The following is a 19,267-nucleotide window of genomic DNA, read 5'->3' on the forward strand; positions in this document are numbered from 1 at the left end:
ATCCGATGCTATCATACATTCTAGTAAGCCTATACCGATAAGGGTTTAAGGTTTTATCAATAGAGCTTTTATTGAGAATCTTTGATAGGATGCATAAGTGGTGTTGGTGTGGCTTCTAGATGGAATTGAGGATGCTGAAGGTGATTATGCTCATGCCTCAACTGATTGGAGACATCACTTTGGCATGGTGGACCCAAATTAGGTCTGTACTTATCCAGGTTATGGAGCAGTATCATGTAACACATTACCGGGATGATTTATGAATTGGTTAATGTTGTTTTGGTCTACAGCCAATATGGCATATCATTGTAAAGCCGACATGGCATATCATTGTAATATGGATATATGTAATGATCTTATTGTAATATCTTTTAGGTGGTCGACCTAATTGGTTTAGGCCTTAGGGTTTATATAAATTGATGTAAGATCTCATTATAGATCATGGTCATGGTAATGTGATAGAATGTGCGAATAATGTAATATCATTCAAGCAAAATATTTGGTCGATCATTAAAGATCAAATTGGGTTTATGTAAGAGGTCAAATGCCTCCGATATTGAGGTTAACCAGGACTGTAATCAAGCATGGTAGATGCTATCTTTGGCAGTTCATTCTTCTAGATTGTTGTCCAATTATATTGAGGTTGTTTTAACCTCTTTGTAGTTAGTGTGAGTCCTTTGTCATGAGCAGTACACTCTAGGTAGTGTGCCTTCCTGTATGTGCAAGCCCCTTATTATATCACATACTTTCTGCAGAAGTATTATTTGATAGTGGGTAGGCTTCCCATAGTGGTTTTTCCCTTTACCAGGTTTTCCATGTACAAATCATGGTGTTATGTGGTATGATTGCATTGTGTTAATTCTTTGTTTCATTCTTAAGTTTTATTGATTATTGGTATCTGTTTCTGCTATTCTGGTATTCATTGTTTATGTGTTATGGTTAAAGGTTATAAAGTGGTTTGATTAATATAATCTGTTGACAATTGATTCACCCCCGCCCCCTCTTAGTTGTCCACTGGTTATTCTAACACTAAGTAGGCTCACTTTAGCCCTTGCATTAGCCTTTTCCCTCTCAAAATGCTCAAGACACCTTTCAACAGCTATCCTTCAACTTATGTTTCTTTTTAGCCGCATGTCTCCCTTGTCTCCTGTTGTTTTTTAGCGTGATTCATTTGGACACTAGTGCACCATGTGGATGTCTATGCACCACATTCATCTTGTGACATCTCAACATTTGGATGGCGGTTCTGAGTATGCCTTTCCACTTGTCACTTGTGTATGTCAGTGGAAATGGCTCCGAACCTTTCAAATGGCTTGCCAACCCTCTTTTCCCTCCTCTTCTCTCATTTTAAATCTATCCTCTTTCTTCTTTCAAGCTCTCTAGAATTTGAACACAATCTCTCTTATTCTTTGGGCTCTCACAACTTTCTCCAGCCATCTCTCGCTTGCTATAGCAGTATCTAGTTTGCTACAACACTCTCAAGCTCTCTCAAGATCTCATAGTATTCTTTAGCAACTCTTTTGGCTTTCTCAAGCCTCTTTGGTAATATCTATCTATTTATCCTATCTTTGAGCATCTTGGGATTTATTACATCCCTCTTCTATCATTTATTGTTTATCATTTATTTTTTCTTGCATTTATTTGTTATTCTATCAATCAATCTGGGTTGCCCATGGAGGTGGAAACACTAAAATGGGGATCTGACTGAGGCAGACTCCAAAAAACAACCCCCAACATTTTCCTTCTTGCTTGTGTGCAGGTTTATAATCATAGGAAGAAGATCATTTATCTGGAGGCTTCATATCATGGACCATTTGTGAGCTACCTTCTTTTCCCTCTTCTCAAGTCATTCTAATATTTCTCATTATGCGTTATTAGTCTATCTTGTTGTTTTTCTATGTTTATTTAATATTATAATTGTATCTTCAACCCCTGTATGGTTTCTGTGTTTCTGTCCATACTAGATGACTGCGCATCGCATCAGTATCCCAACTCCGCATAGTCATCTCAAGGACAAAGACTCAACATAGTCGTTTGGGAGTCTCGTCTGCAGTTTATTAGCTTAGCTTTTCACTTTTATCCCCTCGCTCACCTTAGTGCCAATTTGAGTGAGGTAGCGGTGGATCGATTTGTCCTTTGAGATTCATCATCTTGGAGGTGACAAATCCCCTCCTCTATAGTTATTTAGGTGTTTGTTGTAGTTTGTCTTTCATGTTTCATAATTACGGTAATAAGTTAATTGTGCTTAGAAGTTTAATTTATCAAAAAAAAAATATTTTGAGGATTGGGCTTATGCATGCACCCCCTCTTAGTTTTGTGGTGTGTTCAATAAAAACACTTTAGGAACTTTAAAGAAAGTACAATTAACAAGTTTAAAGAGATATTCAAGGCCTAGAGCTTAAAAAACTTGACTAAAGTCATCTTGGAATGAACAGGTAGTGGTGACACTACCCCCCACTCAGACTCCACACAATAATGATTTATTGCAGTAAAAATTTGATGAAGTTTATGATAGGACCATTAATTTTATGTGGACCCCTTTAATAGGCTCTCAATTTTCTTCAACAACACCTTTTCACAAAATTTAGTTATATTCCTTTCATAAAATATAATTTAAGTATTTTAATTTTTAATTTTTCTAATTTTAAACAATTATATGATCTTTTCTTATGATGTCACTTCGATAATTCAAAAAATCTATTGTTCAAAATTCAGTAATTTATAAATTATTTTTTAATATTTATAAATAGAAAATTAAAAAAATAAAGCCAAGCCAAAATCAAACCAAAAGGGGAAGAAAAAATCAAACCTCATGACCACTCTAGACACCTACATGAAAAGAGTAAACATCAAAATATGGAACATTCCAAACCAAGAAAAATTCAAACCAAGCAAGAGGAACCATTGTAGACACAAATGACTATCAATTTCCAAAATAAGTTCTGTTCAAACACAAACAATTTAATGATATTTATTGGTAGCAATGAAAGGTTGTTACTATAATCTTCAAACATAAAATCTTGCTACTTCAACTGTCTATTGGTATTTATATATTCTTTTGAAAATCATTTTTGTTGAATTGCTACATATGTCTTGCTTTAAGTAAATTTCTATTTTTTTATAACAACAATTAAAAAAAAATAAAGGAAAAATAAGGGATAAATAATACCAAACAACTAAAACACAAGTTTAACTAATCAACATAGAGCTTCAACTCTTTTCAATAAATACTAAAAAGAATTATACACTCAAAAAATAGACAAAACAATGAAAAATAGTAAATAGTGCTAATAAAATAATAAAAAATTAAAATACATAATTTTCTTAATATTAGGGCTACTACTCTTACATGCAAAAAACTAAGTTGATTTTTCCTTCTACTATATTTTACACTATCTAAATATACATATATAATATATCATACTTCTTTTCAATACATAAGTTATTACAAAAACACTTGAAGAAATAGAGAACTCATTACAAACTTGGTTGCTTATCTACTTCTTCATATGCACAATGTCAAGAACATGCGCTTCTCTCCTTCAATGTCCAATACAAGTATTACAATCAAATAAATATAACCATACTTTAGCATTGAACAAATTGAACAAATTGATTATAATAGAATGGTTTGAGTAGAATAACACCATCACTATCAATAAATAAATTAATTTTATCATCCTATTCATAAAATAGATCATTGAGTCTAATCTATAAGTTATTCATTAAATCCACTACACTGCCCATGAAATATTATCTAAATCTATTTTATTAGAAAATTTGGGTATTAAAAATTGATACCCAGACCAATTTTGCAGATGTGAGGGCCTCTTGATGGACTACAACACTATTGCATAGAGTAGAGTATGACCATCTACACATTTGATTTTTCAAGCAATCTAAATGTTACACCATAAAGCTTAAAAAAAAAGATAAATCATTTTATAGGGCTCAAACTTTGAGAACCACACATGTGCAATATAATTAATTATTTGAAATGAAAGCTCAACAATTCTATAAGATACACTACTCATTGTTCATGCCTAAAATACAAAAGAAAGAATATTAGAAAAACATAACAATTGAATTACAACCTCCTTTTCCCTTACACCTACATATTTTGGATAGTCTTCAATGCCTCCAAAGGACACGCCAAGCTGAAACAACAACTTTAAAGATAGAATTAAATATTTTTTCATTTTTAGGAAAGATATCCTTATCTGTTGAATGACAATTTAATATTTAATATTTTAAAGAAAATCTTATTTTTGGAAGGATATCTTTATCCATATCATTCTTACCCTTTTTTAATATAAGATATTATTTTAATATTGATAAAATAATATAATATGACTTTTTTATTAAATTAAGTGGGGAAGGGTCTCAACTTGTTATAGATCAAACAAAGTGCATCAAACACTGGAGAAGAATATTAGAGTTACACCTTGATAACTCAACAACAAAACAACACTACTGAAACAAAACAAAAAACCTATTGAAAGTCTGAATAGAGGTGAAGAAATGGACCCAAAGGAGCAGATCGGGATCTCTAGTTTGAAATGGAGTAACCATTTTTTCTTGCAATGCATAAACATCCATGAAGAGTCTTTATCTTGAGATTCAAGAGGAATAGTTCTAGTTGAACCCTTAAAGGGTGAAGTCATGTCTAAAAGTCAAGCCACCATAACTAGAATAGGAACATGGCAATTTGGGGAGAGAGAATTTGGGACCATCAAAGGAATAAGCTTCATACTTGAGAGAGCATCTAAGGGAGCTTGAAAAACATCAAACAAGCAAGCAAAATTTACTGGAGATACTAGGGGTCTCTAGGCAAGCACCACAAGGGAAGAATAACAATAAGCCACAGATTTGGGGATAGTTGTTGGGGAAGGGGGCATTGAAGCTATCAAAGAGTTTGAAACAGATTCAGTAGAAAAAATGGTAAGATAACACAGGTATCAAAATCGTTCCACCAAGTTGAAGACGAGTGAGGATGAGGCACATGCAGGCTTGAGATGAGGAAACATTCCTCATAGAAAAGCAATGCCTACAACAAAATGGGAGCCCTTCCTAATCCACACACTATCACCACTAAAGTACACTGACCTTGAGAGAAATTATGAAGTGGAAGTGGCTTGGAGAGGTCCAAGTCGACCAAGATTTGTACAAAGGAGGTGAAGATTGTTACCAATAAATTTAAAGGAAACCTGCCACTAGAAGTGAAGAGGGAGGTGTGGAACCCTAGCCCATGTAGAGGAGACTTCAATATGGTATGTAAGGGGTCCAGGATTTGGAGGCTTAAGGGATGGGAATCCCATAACTCTGGGCCTTAAGACAAAATATCTTCTTTATCCTCAATGTAATTAAAACAAAAAACAAAAAATCCCTAAGAATAGGGGTAAATTTCCATCTTACCAAACATGAAAGGTTTCTAGTGGGTTGAAGTCTAGGAGTGGAGTATTGAAATAGATGGGTAGAGATGGTTAAAATTAAAATGACCAATAAGAGTGTATTTCTTGAAGTATGTAATATAATTTAGAACTGCCCTACAAATAATCATCTCTGAGAGTATGGAAGCATAAGGAAGGCATTGAACCAAAGGAGCTGAAGAGTCACTAATTTGTTTCTTGTGTTGGTCTACAAAGGAACCCTTAAAGAGGGAGTTTACTAAAGTATTTACGATGAAGGCATTAGGTTGGATGTTCGGCAAAGAGCACATATCCTAAATGTCTACAACAACTTTACAAACCAAGAAACTTTTTGCAAGAGAGACATTAGTAGGGGACACATCGCAGCCTAGCATGAGCGAGATAGTAGAATTTAAAATTTGGGAGTGGGAGGCCATGGGCAGGGGGAGTGCTTGAAATTATTATCTAGAAAAATATTTGTAAAAAATAATATAACATACTTTTTGAATATTGATATTATATTTACAACTTAAAAATTAAAAATTAAATTTAAAACAAATAGATGGCTAAAACTATTATATATATAAAAATAGATGAGTGATTAAATTCAATAGCTTTTTTATTGATTGGGGTTCTTCAATTCATTATATGAGTGTAATACACTTTTCGATGTAATTAGGACCATAGAGTACATAAATAGTAAAATCAATCTTTTTGTCTCATAACATTTTTATGGTGTATAAGTTTGAAAAATTTAAAATAACTCTTGTAATAAAAATGAAGTCAATAAAGAATGAACAATGTAAATAAATAAAAATATCTCTATAATATAATCTTCTTGTGTCTTTTACATGGATTTTTTTTAAATATAGGTATGCTAGTTATAATGTATATCATCTAAGTCAACTTCAACAATGTTAGTTATAATTGCCTTTTGTTAAAATCAATGTTAATGTCAACATAAACTAAACTAATTATAATTTATATAAACTAAACAAAATTGTGATACATACAATTTAGAATAATCTATTGATCTCAAACTATTATGCCTTTGAATTACTATGCCATGATACCTAACCAACAAATACTATTACTACAAAATTATAAAGACAAATGCTCTCACTAGAGAGACTTGTTTATTTTTAAATTCTCACTTTTCATAATTGAATGCATAAATAAACTATCAAACATACTTTTTTTTTATCTTTAAAAAAATGGTAAAAGCTGAAATTTTTTATCTAAATTCAAAGAATTTGTCTCTATTAAATAGTCAATTTCAAAAAAATAATACGATAAATTTCAATTTTATTTTTCATATTTCTAAAGTACTCTTTTACATATAAGGATGAAATTTTACATTTCCAAAATACAATGACACTAAAACAATTATACACTGGAGTGAGAAAGTTTTATTCTTTGCCAAAGAAGATTTTAGATCAATTATATCATTACTTTGGTGGGGTTTTCTTCGCCAGAAACCATTTGAACAAAGTTAAGATCTTTTCTTTGAGAAGGTTTTTTTCTCAATCAAAGAATATTTTAGATCAAGTATATCGTTGCATTGGTGGGGGTTGCCCCGCCAAGAAATATTTGAGCAAGGTTAAGATCCTCATTGGTTCAAAGATAGGGACTTCATGGCCAGCATTTCTCACAGAGGCAAATGTCAAATTTCCCTTGTAAACCTCACTATATCCTCCCACCTTCATAGGCAAAGCATGTTAGAGGCAATTTTTGATAAGTTTTCAAAAATTGTTATTGTTTTTAATTTGATTGTGTGATCTTTTTGATTCATGATCCATCATTATTGATCACAAATCATTATCTTCTTGAACATTCTAACATTCTGATAATAGATTATGAAATGTGATCCAAAAAAATAATATTAAAAACTATGAAAATCTAACAACAGTCATCGACAAAAATGACTTGCCTCTCCATCTGTTTTAGTAGGATCCTCAACCCAAGGGTACCATGGTGTCTCAATTGTAAGATTGAGATCAGCGAGGGCCTCTCTCGTGCCAGTAACGGAAACCACTGAATCAGTGTCTCCACTAAATAAACACTCAAAACAATCACAAGAATTTGTGTTATGTTATTGGTGGAGAAAGAAATTGGGTACATTTCAAAGTTGGAGATTTAGCAAAAAAAATTAACTAAAACATGCAATCGACATACCTATAAAGTAGAATTCTTAATCCTGCTGACATGAGTTGTGGATAGATTGGCAAAACAGATGGAACATAGTCATTCCATCCTTCAAAAACGCGATTACTAGTCAATCAAAAAGATACATTATCAATGGATATTATTGGTCATTTAGATTATCGGTCTTATGGATGTTATTAAAATTCTTTATTTCATTCAATTCAATAAACAATATATTTTCAAATCTAAGCTTAATTGATAAGATAAAAATGAATCATACCTGCAAAACCCCCACTTGACAGATTTTTTTAGGTGAAATGCCTTTTGAACTTTCCATATATTCATGTAGTTCAGAATGTAATTTTTGCTACAAGGATCATATGGATCTGTTTGTCCTTGTTTCTTAATTTGCAAACAATAATAAGTATACCCACTATGAGTGTTGTATGAAAAGTTATAATATTAAAGAGAAATTAATAATAATATTGATTCTTGTGAATCACTGTTCAAAACATGGATCAATAAATCACAATTGAATCGTTATAACAATATAATAATATGAACTGGTTAGAAGTTACCATAGCGAGTGAAGCTCCTGTAGAAGAATTATCTGTACATCGTGGAGAATAGATGGCATATGGATCAATATTTCCCATTTCAACACTCTTCTTGTTTAGCAAAGCGCTGCAGGTTGAGCTATTGGGATTTATGAAGGGTACATGGACACAATTGTCCACTAGATCATAAAAGGTTTTATCAGAAATCAATGCATGTGACCATGCGAACACAAATTCTCCCATATTATCTGTAGTAATAGACAAATCACCGTTCCCAATCTGTACGTATACAGTAATTCAATTGTGATTGTTTGACTCACCTCATAATTTTTTACTAAAAGAAATGGAAATTTTTAATAACATAGCCCAAAACATTGAATTCACCATTAATCCCTTCAAGTTAATGAATGACGCCTGAGATTGTTTTCTGTGTTCCAAAATTTTAGCAGCCAATTGTGGAATGTAGTTACCTGCACTCATGAATCGAATCGTTGTTATTAATACCACAACTTAAGGCACCCTTTACGTGAAGAAAATCAAACAAAAATTTGAACTTAGAAGATAAAATCTGTTACACGAATGATTTCTACATATAGATCGGCCATGAAATTGGAAAAACTAATTCTTCGCCATTCATTTAATGAGCCATCTAATGGGGGTGCATATCTTCACTCTTTTCTATAGATAAGTTTAGTGCAATTGAATGATAAAAGGAAGGTTACTTAATCTGTTAAGTAGGTCTATTTAAACTTTCGTCTGATGTTGAAAGATATCAAAAGACAATTATTTTATTTGTCTATGACATGATTATTTACGGCCTTCGACATAATTATATAAAGAAATAACCCATGAAAGCATATCTTGAGATTTTATTTACTTACCTGCATAGCTTTCACCTGCTATGTAGAAATCACGGTTCTTATAATTTGGATACCTATTAAACCAATTGACCAGGAATGAATAGTTGTCTTCGGCTGCAAGAAAACAAACAAAATCAAGAATCACCGGACGTGCATTAGTCGTTCTTGCATGTAAACATGCAAACATAGAATACACAGGATTGCATGTATAAGTTTACCAGTTTGTGCGTCACCATTTTGATCATAATCGGATTTGTTCCTAGAATAAGAAAAGCCAACACCAGCTGGGGAGTCCAAAAACAATATATTTGCCACTGCAAAAACGAATCCCATTAGAAAAGAAGAAAGAAAGAAAGTAAATTTGCCCCTGAGAAAACGAATCCCCTTGCAATACAAGAAAGGAAAGACATTAAATCACAGAGACATTGTATGATCAAATGAGAAAGGCTTTGGGATGTTTTGTGCGCACCAGTGTTCCAACTGTTGCGATTCGTGCGTAGTGTTCTTCCATTCGGATTAACTCGGAAGGGACCCAATTCTTGCATTGCTCCATATCCCACCGACGAGCATCCAGGCCCTGTTTTTCACTCATCAACATAATCTTCCATTACTAGTTAATTATCTCACAGAAAAGAATTGGACAAAGACATCATATTCTATAGGCTCATGGATTCAATTTCATGTGATTTGTTTAGTATCAATATTGTCAAGTTGGGGTTCGGGAAAGGGCAAGCTGAGGTCCAACCTGTCTTACTTTTGTCTTGCATATTGTCAAGTTGACCTTGGTTTTACATATTGTCAAGTTAGGGTTCAGAGGGGCAAGCTGAGGCTAGAATAGTCCAACCTGCCTTACCTTGACCTTGCATATTACCAAATTGGGGTTCGGGTTCATGAAGGGGCAATAGTCCAACCTACCTTACCTTGATCTTACATATTGTCAAGTTGGGGTTCAGGAAGGGGCAAGCTTAGGCAAAAATAGTCCTCTAAGGATATAGTGCAATATGCCTTGCTTTGATCTTACATATTACCAAGTTGGGGTTTCAAGAATAGTCCGACCGGCCTTATTGCCAAGTTGATCTTGGTCTTACATATTGCCAAGTTGATCTTGGTCTTACATATTGCCAAGTTGGGGTTCAAGAAGGGCCAACCTGTCTTACCTTGATCTTACATATTGCCAAGTTGGGTTTCAGGAAGGGGAAAGCTAAGGCGAGAATAGTCCAACCTACCTTACCTTGATCTTACATATTGCCAAGTTGGGGTTCACGAAGGGGCAAGCTGGAGCTAGAATAGTCCTCTAAGGATATAGTCCAACCCGCCTTACCTTGATCTTACATATTACCAAGTTGGGATTAGGAAGGGGCAAGCTGAGGTGAGAATAGTCCAACCTATCTTATTGCCAAGTTGGGGTGAATAGTCTTCTAAAGATGCACTCAATAGCCTACAAACCACATGCATCGAGTAAGCGGCCTTGAAGTCGAACCTGGAACCCAATGGAGAGCAAATCCACGGCCCAAATTGGAACGGCTTAAATCACACACACTAAGCTTACACTTCTAGGCTTAAAAGTTGGCTGACATTATCTAGACTTAATATGTTGCTTAATGTGTGTGGTCACACTAAGAATACAAAAGTATTAAACACTCACAGTTGACTAACATTCTCTTGTTATGTGTTTATGATGCGAATGCTGAATCAAAATAATAGAAAAATAAAAAACTATAAAAATTATGAAACATATAATGTCAACATTGATATTAAATAAATCAAAATCTAGAACCTACGTATAATAATACTGTAAAAACTTAATGTCTAAGTCTGTTCTATTTATATACCTCCATTAAGCCAGAGTATCAGGGGTTTCTTGGAGGCTTTATAATAGGCCTCGGCAAAATAGTAGAAAAGATATCTGCCAGAGGAATCATCAACAGAGACGTATCCCGCATACTGCTGAAACGGGGCGTTGGCGTATGGCTGTCCAGGAAGGCCACCTTTGATAAGATCTGATTGCTCCATATTGGCCTCAGTCAAATAATCTGAATCTTTTCGAAAGGGAAACGATGGAGAAGACCACTTTGTCTCCTGGAGGCGATTCGATCTTGCGGCATTGCGGATAAAACTCAGAGCATCACGCTGAGTGGAAAATTGACGAGAAGGAAGGAGGAGCGAGAAAAGCAAGCACAATGTGAGAAGAACTTCCATCTCAAATGATTGTACTGATCAAAGTCCAGCCATACCCACACAAGATGTTATGCTGCTTCATATTTATATGATCGTTTCCACTACATCGATCTTCTTGGATTCAGTCTTATCTCTATTTTGAGTAAAACTCAAAACATTAGCGTAGACCGAGCCACAGGAGGCCGTTTATGTTGGTGTTTGATAAGGACACAGATTCGATAAGGTCGTGTGCAAGTCTTGAGGAGAGGCACTAGGATTTGGCCATGCTTGTAGCCAAAAGACCAGTGCAATGTTGTGGAAAGTGAGCCAAAATCAGGCGCACATCCAATGAAATTAAGATCTCTACACATCCAAAATAAGAACATAGATATAGAGCCATAGGAGAGGAAAGAATAATCACATCTGGATAAAATTTATCATGTTCAATTGTAATAACAACATACAGAGATAAAAGAGATAGATAACAATTACATTAATTTATCATTATCTATTATATTTATATTTAGGAGAGATAAATCTAATATGAGATTAAATCTTTTAAATGGAAACATGCCAATTCTATCAGCTTTCGTTGACTTTTACTACCATTCTAGATTACACCTAGTTCCCACCAATTAGAAGATTGTGTATGTTGATTTTTTGAGATTTTTAAGAAATTTATTTGACAATTGTATAAGCTTCTAGGTATTAACTATGCTCCATTTTATAGATACTATGTTTGAACATTTAGATTAGATTTTTAAAATAGTATTAGTAATGAAACTCATAACTAATTAATTTGATGTGATTTTTTTTCAATTGCTTTTTATTTAAGAATTAGTAATAAAAATCATAACTAATAACTTAAAAACAAAATATTAAATATACAAATCAAATAAAAATTAATATAAATATTTATGTATTAATGTTGATGGAAAAATAGGTAAAGTTAATGATAGATAATAAGAGAGTAACGACTATGTCAATGTGAAGGAGGTTGGGTTTGCAACCCATAGAGTTCAAAGACTTCAGGCAAAATGACCGGCCAAGATACTATGCGAATCCAAGCTTCCAATCTTGGACGAAACCTAAGTGAGCTTGGGAGGATTAGAACAGAATGTCGGGGTTTGCTACAGAAGACAGGACAAATGGTAGATGGAGAAAGGAATTCCATAGACCTAGAAACACTCACCAAGACAATTTCAACAATCACAATATCGATCATGTAGGAGAAAAAATGGATTGACTGAAGGTTTGTGAAAAGAAATGGAGGTTGAAGAAGATCCCGAGATCGGAGCCATTGGAAAAGGTAAAACCTAAACCAAGGGAATCCCAAAACTTGTCTTTTTTTTTGGACTATAAAAGTTGGAATGATTCAGTTGCTTTCTTTAGAGAGGGTTTTTTTTTTTTTCTGAAATGCTTTGGGGACTGGCAGCTTGTGTGTCGTGTCAAGAAATAGTGTGAGGAGAAGTGGCCTTTTAAAGTGGAGATTAAGACAATGCCAAATGGTCTTTTTCGTGGTCATCACAGAAAATAGTAAAGATAAGAACTAGGTACTAAAAAATGGGCCTTTCTTCTTGGGAGACAGAGGTTTGTATATCAGAGATTGGGAACCAAATTTCAATCCTATTAAGGCCCCTTTGGAAGAGGTTCCCATCTAGCTACGTATCTATAATCTACCGAGGGAGTACTGGAACAAGGAGACTTTTCAAATGATAGGGAATAAACTAGGGTTTTATCTTAAATCAAATGAAGCTATTGAGAAGGAAGATTTTAGTTTGTATGCGAGAATTTGTATTGGGTGGAAACCTCAATACCCATTACCTACATGGTTAGAAATAAACACAAATGTGCGTTGTTGGATACAACAGATTGAGGTTGAAAATCAACTAAAAAGATGCTCGGTGTGTAATAAAGATGGACATTCAGAGGAGGTCTTGTTGATTGGTCCTAAGGGCAAGTCTGTTGAGTCCTCACTTGAAGCTAGAGTAGCACGAGAAGGTGCTTCATCTTCCATGAAGGTGCTTCATTTTCCATGAAGGTGCACAAGAATAGGGAAAAGGGAACAAATACATGGAATGAACAAATGGTTGATAAGGTAGATGGGGACAATTTCGCAAGCCAGTTGGATGCTACGCATATATTGGAAGAATCCCTCAATAAGGTTGAAGCTTCTATGAATGTATTGGATGCGAGTATTGAAGGAACACAAAAGGTTAGACATGTAGAAAGAGACCCGCTTTAGGAATAGGTTCATTGTACCAGCATGGATAATGACATAAGGATTGAGTGTGAAGAAAGGGGAGAAGATACTATATGGGAAGAAGATGAGGAGGATTGGGATGCTTTCGATGAAAAGGACATTATTGAGAGCCAGACCATCAATCAGTCCGATACCCAACTTGATAAAGCTTCTATAGGGGAAAAGAAGTCCAGAGGAAGGAAACCTAACAGAATAATGATTGCTATGGCCGAAATGCTAAAGGACAATCCAAACTTATAGTAGGGAAGGGAGGACCCCTTCCTAAAGGAAAATAAAACTCATAAGTTGGAATGTCAGGGGCTACAATGCCCTTGACAAGCGTCGTCTGATCAAGCATGGGCTTGAACAGATGAAACCGGATTTGGTTTATTTTTAAGAAACTAAGATAATTTTGGAGGAGGTTGAAGGGTGGATAAAAGTCTGTAGATCATGAGCTAGGGTTTTTTTGAGTGTCGTGGGATCCTCAGGCGAGCTTGGTAAAATTTGGAATCTTGTTCTCATTCAAGTGGAGGAACTCATTAACTCTCATTCGTGGCAACTATGCAAAATCCACTCTTTTAGCATTAACTATGATTTCTTTCTGATTAATATTTATGGTCTAGTGAGAGCTAACTTGCAATTGGAAACATGGAAACAAGTGTCTATGATTTTAAGTCACTTGTCTCTGGAAATGGTGGTGCTTGGGGGAGATTTCAATGCCATTTTGGACTCGGCAAATAAGAAAGGTAGAAATGTGGGAATTACTGCCTCACAAGTGGGTTTCCAAAAATTTGTATCTGAAAATGGTTTGCGAGAAATAAAGACTAACAAAGGAACTTTCACATGGTCCAATCATAGAGTTGGAGGGGATCATATAGCTGAGAAATTAGACAAGTTTCTTTTGGGAGGAAATTGGGCATCCAAGCCTTTAATTTTTTATGTAGGGGTCAAACTGATTGTTGCTTCAGATATTTTTCCTCTTCATATGCCTAGATAGTGTTTCAATCCGATGTCCTTTTAAATTTGAAAAAATATGGTTAAGGGACTCTGGTCTGAAAGATTTAATCAATTCTTGGTGGATGGAAGCCCTTGTGGAACGTATGGATCGTGGGCATTCAATTTTTTTAAGATACTGTAGTTTCTTAAAGGGAAGCTAAAGGAATGGAAGAGGGTTAATTTTGGGAATATTTTTGTGAACAAAAATGAATTAGAAGTAGTGTTTGAAGACCTACAGATGGTCATTATGGACCAGAGCATGATAATGGAAACTTTCAACAAGGAAAAGATCCTTCAAACTAAATACAATAAAATCTTGGCTAGAAAAGAGGTGTATTGGAAACAAAAGCCTCATGAAGGTTGGTTAAAGGAAGATGATAGAAATACAAAAAAAAATCATAATTCAGTAAAGGTCAGAAGATCCTGGAACAAAGTGACCTCAAGCAAGAGTGGGGAAAATGTAGTATTGGATAAGGTAGAGGATATTAATAAGGAAGTGATGGATTTCTTTACAAAACTTCTGACAAAGGACTAGAGTTTAAATTTTTGAGACCAAGACATGCTTTTGAATTATATTCCCCATGTTATCTCAGACAACCAAAACCAAATCCTTTGCAAACCTATCCTGATTGAAGAAGTGAGACAAATAGTTTTTTGAATGGGGGGGGACATGGCACCGAGGCCTGATGGGTTTCTGACTTTTTCTACCAACAATTTTGGGATGTGGTACTGCACTTTTCTTGCTTTGGTCCCCAAAGTGGAGAGACTGGCTCCTTTTGGAGATTTCAAACCAATTTCTCTTTGTAATGTGTTGTATAAGGTGATTACAAAAGTTATCATGAATAGATTGAAACCTCTTCTGAAGTATATTATTTTGAAGGAGAAAAGTGGGTTTATTCTAGGAAGATCGATTATAGAAGGTATCACAATAGATCATGAATCTATTCATACAATAAGAAAAGAAAAGGTGGAGCGGATGTTAATAAAATTGGATATTAGGAAAGCATATGATATGGTGGATCGAGATTTCCTTTTCCAAGTTCTGGAAAGGTTTGGTTTCTCTTCTCATTGGATTAACTGGGTGAAGGCGTATATTGATGGACCGTGGATCTTTATATTAGTTAATGGGAGCCTACAAGTCTTTTTCCAATCATCCAAAGGTTTGTTGCAAGGTGATCCTCTTTCTCCCTTCCTCTTTATTTTATTGGCATAGGTTTTGGGAATATTTATTCAGCATTTGAGACATGAGGACAAGTGGAAAGGTGTACTTGTTGTGGCTGGTGTTGATGCACCTCACTCATCAGCAATTTACTAATGATGTAATTCTTTTTGGGGATGCCTCACTAAGGGAAGCCTGCATTATTAAAAAAAAACTTGATGTTTTTTGTGAGGCGTATGGGGAGTAGGTAAACAAGGACAAATCAAATATTTTCTTATTTAACACTGATTTGAGGAAGCAAAGAGAGAATGTTAGGATTTTGGGTGTCAAAGTTGGATCTCTCCTAGGCAGATTCTTGGGCACCCCACTTTTTCGAGGGACCAAATAGGATGAATATGTGGCAAAGACTGATGGACAATTGTGTAAATAAATTAGAAGAATGGAAGAGTAAATGGCTTACGTTGGCTGGTAGGATGTTGTTGTTAAAATCTGTATTATTTGCAATGCCTATATATTCCATGATGCGTTTTAAAGTCTCAGAAAAAATTATAAGAAGTATTAACCAATTTATGAGGAAATTCTTTTGGAATGGTAAGAGCGAGCAAGATAAGATCCTGTTGGTTCCATGGGATAAAGTTTGTCAACCAAAATTGGCAAGTGGTGTAGGTCTTATATAGTGGAGCTTGTTGAATGAATCAATGCCCGTGCAAAACTGATATTGCAAATATATGAAAAACAAGACCAAAAATGGGTCCAAATCCCGAAACATAAGTATTTGGACGCAGATGATAGAGAAAGAATTTTTACAGTTCGAGACCCCCCAAGAGGATCTGTGGTGTGGAATTTTTTTCTAACTTTTAGGAAAGTGATAACAGATCATATTACATTACAATTAGGGAATGAGGAGAAAGCAAATTTCTAGATGGATTTGTGGGATGGTATACCAACTTTGTTGTTAAGGGGGTAGGTAGCTCAAATCAGATATGTGACTAAGGCTCTCTAGGGATAAAAAGTTAAGGATTATTTAGTTAAAGTGAGATGTAATGGTGTGGATGAGTGGAAGTGGAAGGATGTTGATATGCTACTATTATCTCCTCAATTAAAAAATTTGGTTAGTAGGATTCTGGAAGAGTACTCACCAGTTCTTGGTCTGAAAGATGATGTCCTCAAATGGTGTGGATCAAAATTAGGGAACTGTTCAGTCAAATTAGGCTATAATCTCATTGAAAATGTAGAGACTGATTCAGAGTGGCCTTCAAAACTATGTTGGAGTTCTAAGTGCTTACCTAAGGCAGGGGTGTTTTCATGGCTAGTTCTGAAAAGAAGAATTTTAACGAGAGATAGAATGATGAGGTTGGGTTTCAATGGCCTGTTTCAGTGTGTTATGTACAAAGAAAGGGAAGAATCTTTAGATCGCTTGTTGCTACAATGTAACATGGTCTAGGGAGTGTGGAAATTCTTATTAAGAAAACTGGGGTGGGAAATTCCTCTCCCGGATAAAGTAATTGATCTTTTCAAAAGTTGGTTCATAGAGTACAGGAAATCTGCCCTCTCGAGTGTATGGACTATCTCACCTTCAATTTCTATATGGGAATCATGGAAAGAAAGAAATAGGTGAGTATTTCAAGATAAAGAAGTGACGCTGGACGAAGTTTGTGATAGGGTGGAGAGGGCTATTTCTGAAGTAGTCTCTTCAACGATAGTTAATCATAATTTTGTGAAACATCTGTATGACTTGGTGGATAGCTTTATTCAAGCTAGGTGACCTTTGATTTAGATCAGACCCATTCATGGGTTTTCAAGGGTTAATCCTTTTTGTAAGGATCATGGAAATAAGGAGGAGATTTGATCAAAACCTAAGCAGGGATGGGTTAAGATCAACTTTGACGGGGCCTCTAGGGGAAACCTAGGTATTTCTGGAGTGGGATGTGTGGCTTGAAATGATGAAGGGAAGGTTTTGTTTAAAGGTGCAAAAAGGTTGCAAGATGGAATTAATAATGACGTAGAGGTGCAAGTGGCTTTGTTAGCAACTTATTTGGTAGTTAACATGAAGGTTTCAAAAGTTCATTTGGAGGGAGATTCTCAAATTGTGGTTAATGCAATCATGAAAGGAGTAACCCCGAGTAGGAGATTAAATAATTTTATTACCTTAATCTGCTCAAAATTAAAAACCTTTCAAGATTTCTGTATTTCTCATGTAAGGAGAAGTGGAAATGTCATTATTGATGGGTTGTCCAATGTGGCATGCAATTTAGCTAAGGGAGAGGTGAGGTGGTGGGATGGAAATGATTTCACCATTCAATGGAGTTAAGATGGCCTTCTAAATATAGTACCAATGACATACTTGAAATGTGTGAAATGTGTTTTTTCCTATGTTCGTGTGCCTAGGTTGGCTCGAGCATTACTGGCAATTAATGTTGAATTCCTTTGCAATGGCCGTGAAAGTTGGGAGAGCCTCTTTAATAGTTAGAAGGAGAATGTACACTCATTCATTGTGGTAGATGAGAGACTTTGGTGGTGGTGAAAGCGGTTTCTTTGCAGAGATAGGCGGTTTTGTGTGGTGCTTGAAATAGAAGCCAATTTCACACTCAAAACGACTAAACTCATGCCTTCTTTTTTGGGTCTGGTTCCTAAAAAACAAATGCAAAATATGTCTCTTGCAAGGGATCCCCTATTCTTGAGGTTTGTTCAATTGGTCCTAGGCGAGGAGGTGGTAGTCATTGGTCCTAAATATAGAACAAGGGTGGATATCTACTCTTTATTTCTGACATGGGGGCTCAAATTTGGTTATTCTTTGTGCAGAGGTTAGAAGTGTGATGATGGTGATAGTGATGAAATATTACCTACTTAATATGGATTCTTTGTTGGAGTGGGCAGTCCCGAGATGGGTCTTAATGTTTTGGAAGGTATCCTGGAGGAGCATGCAAAACTTAGAGATAGACATATGTAGATTCCTTTTCTACGACACCGAGAAGAAGTAAAATCCAGATTTTGTGAGGATGTGAGGAGAGGGTGGGAGGGCCTTAAAATGTATGTTCTAATCATGGAATTGGAGGAGATCATCAGGCAGGCGAGGGAGGAAACTGGGGTGGTGGATGAGGAGCGAAGGAAGCGGTCAATAACCAAGCATCTATCTATGGAAATGGCCAAGAAAAATGAGTTGCTGGCAATCAAACAAACTGGTGGAGAGAACGGGGTGGGTGGGTTTTCGAGTGCCTCAACTGCAGAAGCGGTGAAGAAAGAGAGATGAAGATTCTGCAGGCCAAGGTACCTCTTGGTGCCAACTTCCTTTTTTTGTTGTTAAATTTTATTTGAAAATCTTAACTTTTTGTTAGAAATTGTTTGAACAGTATATGCCAAATTTAGTATGGCATGATGTATATGGACATTTTTGTACTTGTAGTAGTGGGGTGTGGGGTTTGAGTAGGTTACTGGTTTGTGAATTTCTTTTTGTTGATGGGTGGTTTGGAGTTTTTGGGGAAGTGGTTTGATAGTTAAATTCTGGATGAAGATGTATTGTTTTAGCTTTATTTATTAAAATAAAAAATATTACTGATAAAAAAAATGTTGGAGGAAAAATAATTTGAAACAAATTATATCTAGAAACCCATAAACTATGTATTAAAAGTGGGGGCATACCTAAAATGAAAAGAACTTTTATAATATCTCAAAGTGATTTGAAGATGCATAAGAAAACAAGTCACTTACTATGATCCCTTTTAAGCCATCTAAAATGTAAAATA

At 35.2% G+C, this 19,267-nt stretch overlaps 1 protein-coding gene across 1 annotated transcript; it reads right to left on the reverse strand.

The window, feature by feature from the left end:
• Positions 1-6,952: 6,952 nt before the first annotated feature.
• Positions 6,953-10,983, reverse strand: LOC131055086 (putative serine carboxypeptidase-like 23). The gene is made up of 10 exons (XM_057989730.2): positions 10,803-10,983; positions 9,440-9,547; positions 9,189-9,284; positions 8,992-9,084; positions 8,495-8,580; positions 8,132-8,389; positions 7,834-7,955; positions 7,584-7,679; positions 7,339-7,459; positions 6,953-7,108 (listed from the first exon to the last, which is right to left on the reverse strand). The coding sequence occupies exons 1-10, from the start codon at positions 10,981-10,983 to the stop codon at positions 6,953-6,955; spliced, it is 1,317 nt and encodes a 438-aa protein (XP_057845713.2).
• Positions 10,984-19,267: the final 8,284 nt, after the last annotated feature.

Source organism: Cryptomeria japonica, chromosome 1, assembly GCF_030272615.1.
Source record: "Cryptomeria japonica chromosome 1, Sugi_1.0, whole genome shotgun sequence".
Taxonomy (NCBI): Eukaryota; Viridiplantae; Streptophyta; class Pinopsida; order Cupressales; family Cupressaceae; genus Cryptomeria; species Cryptomeria japonica.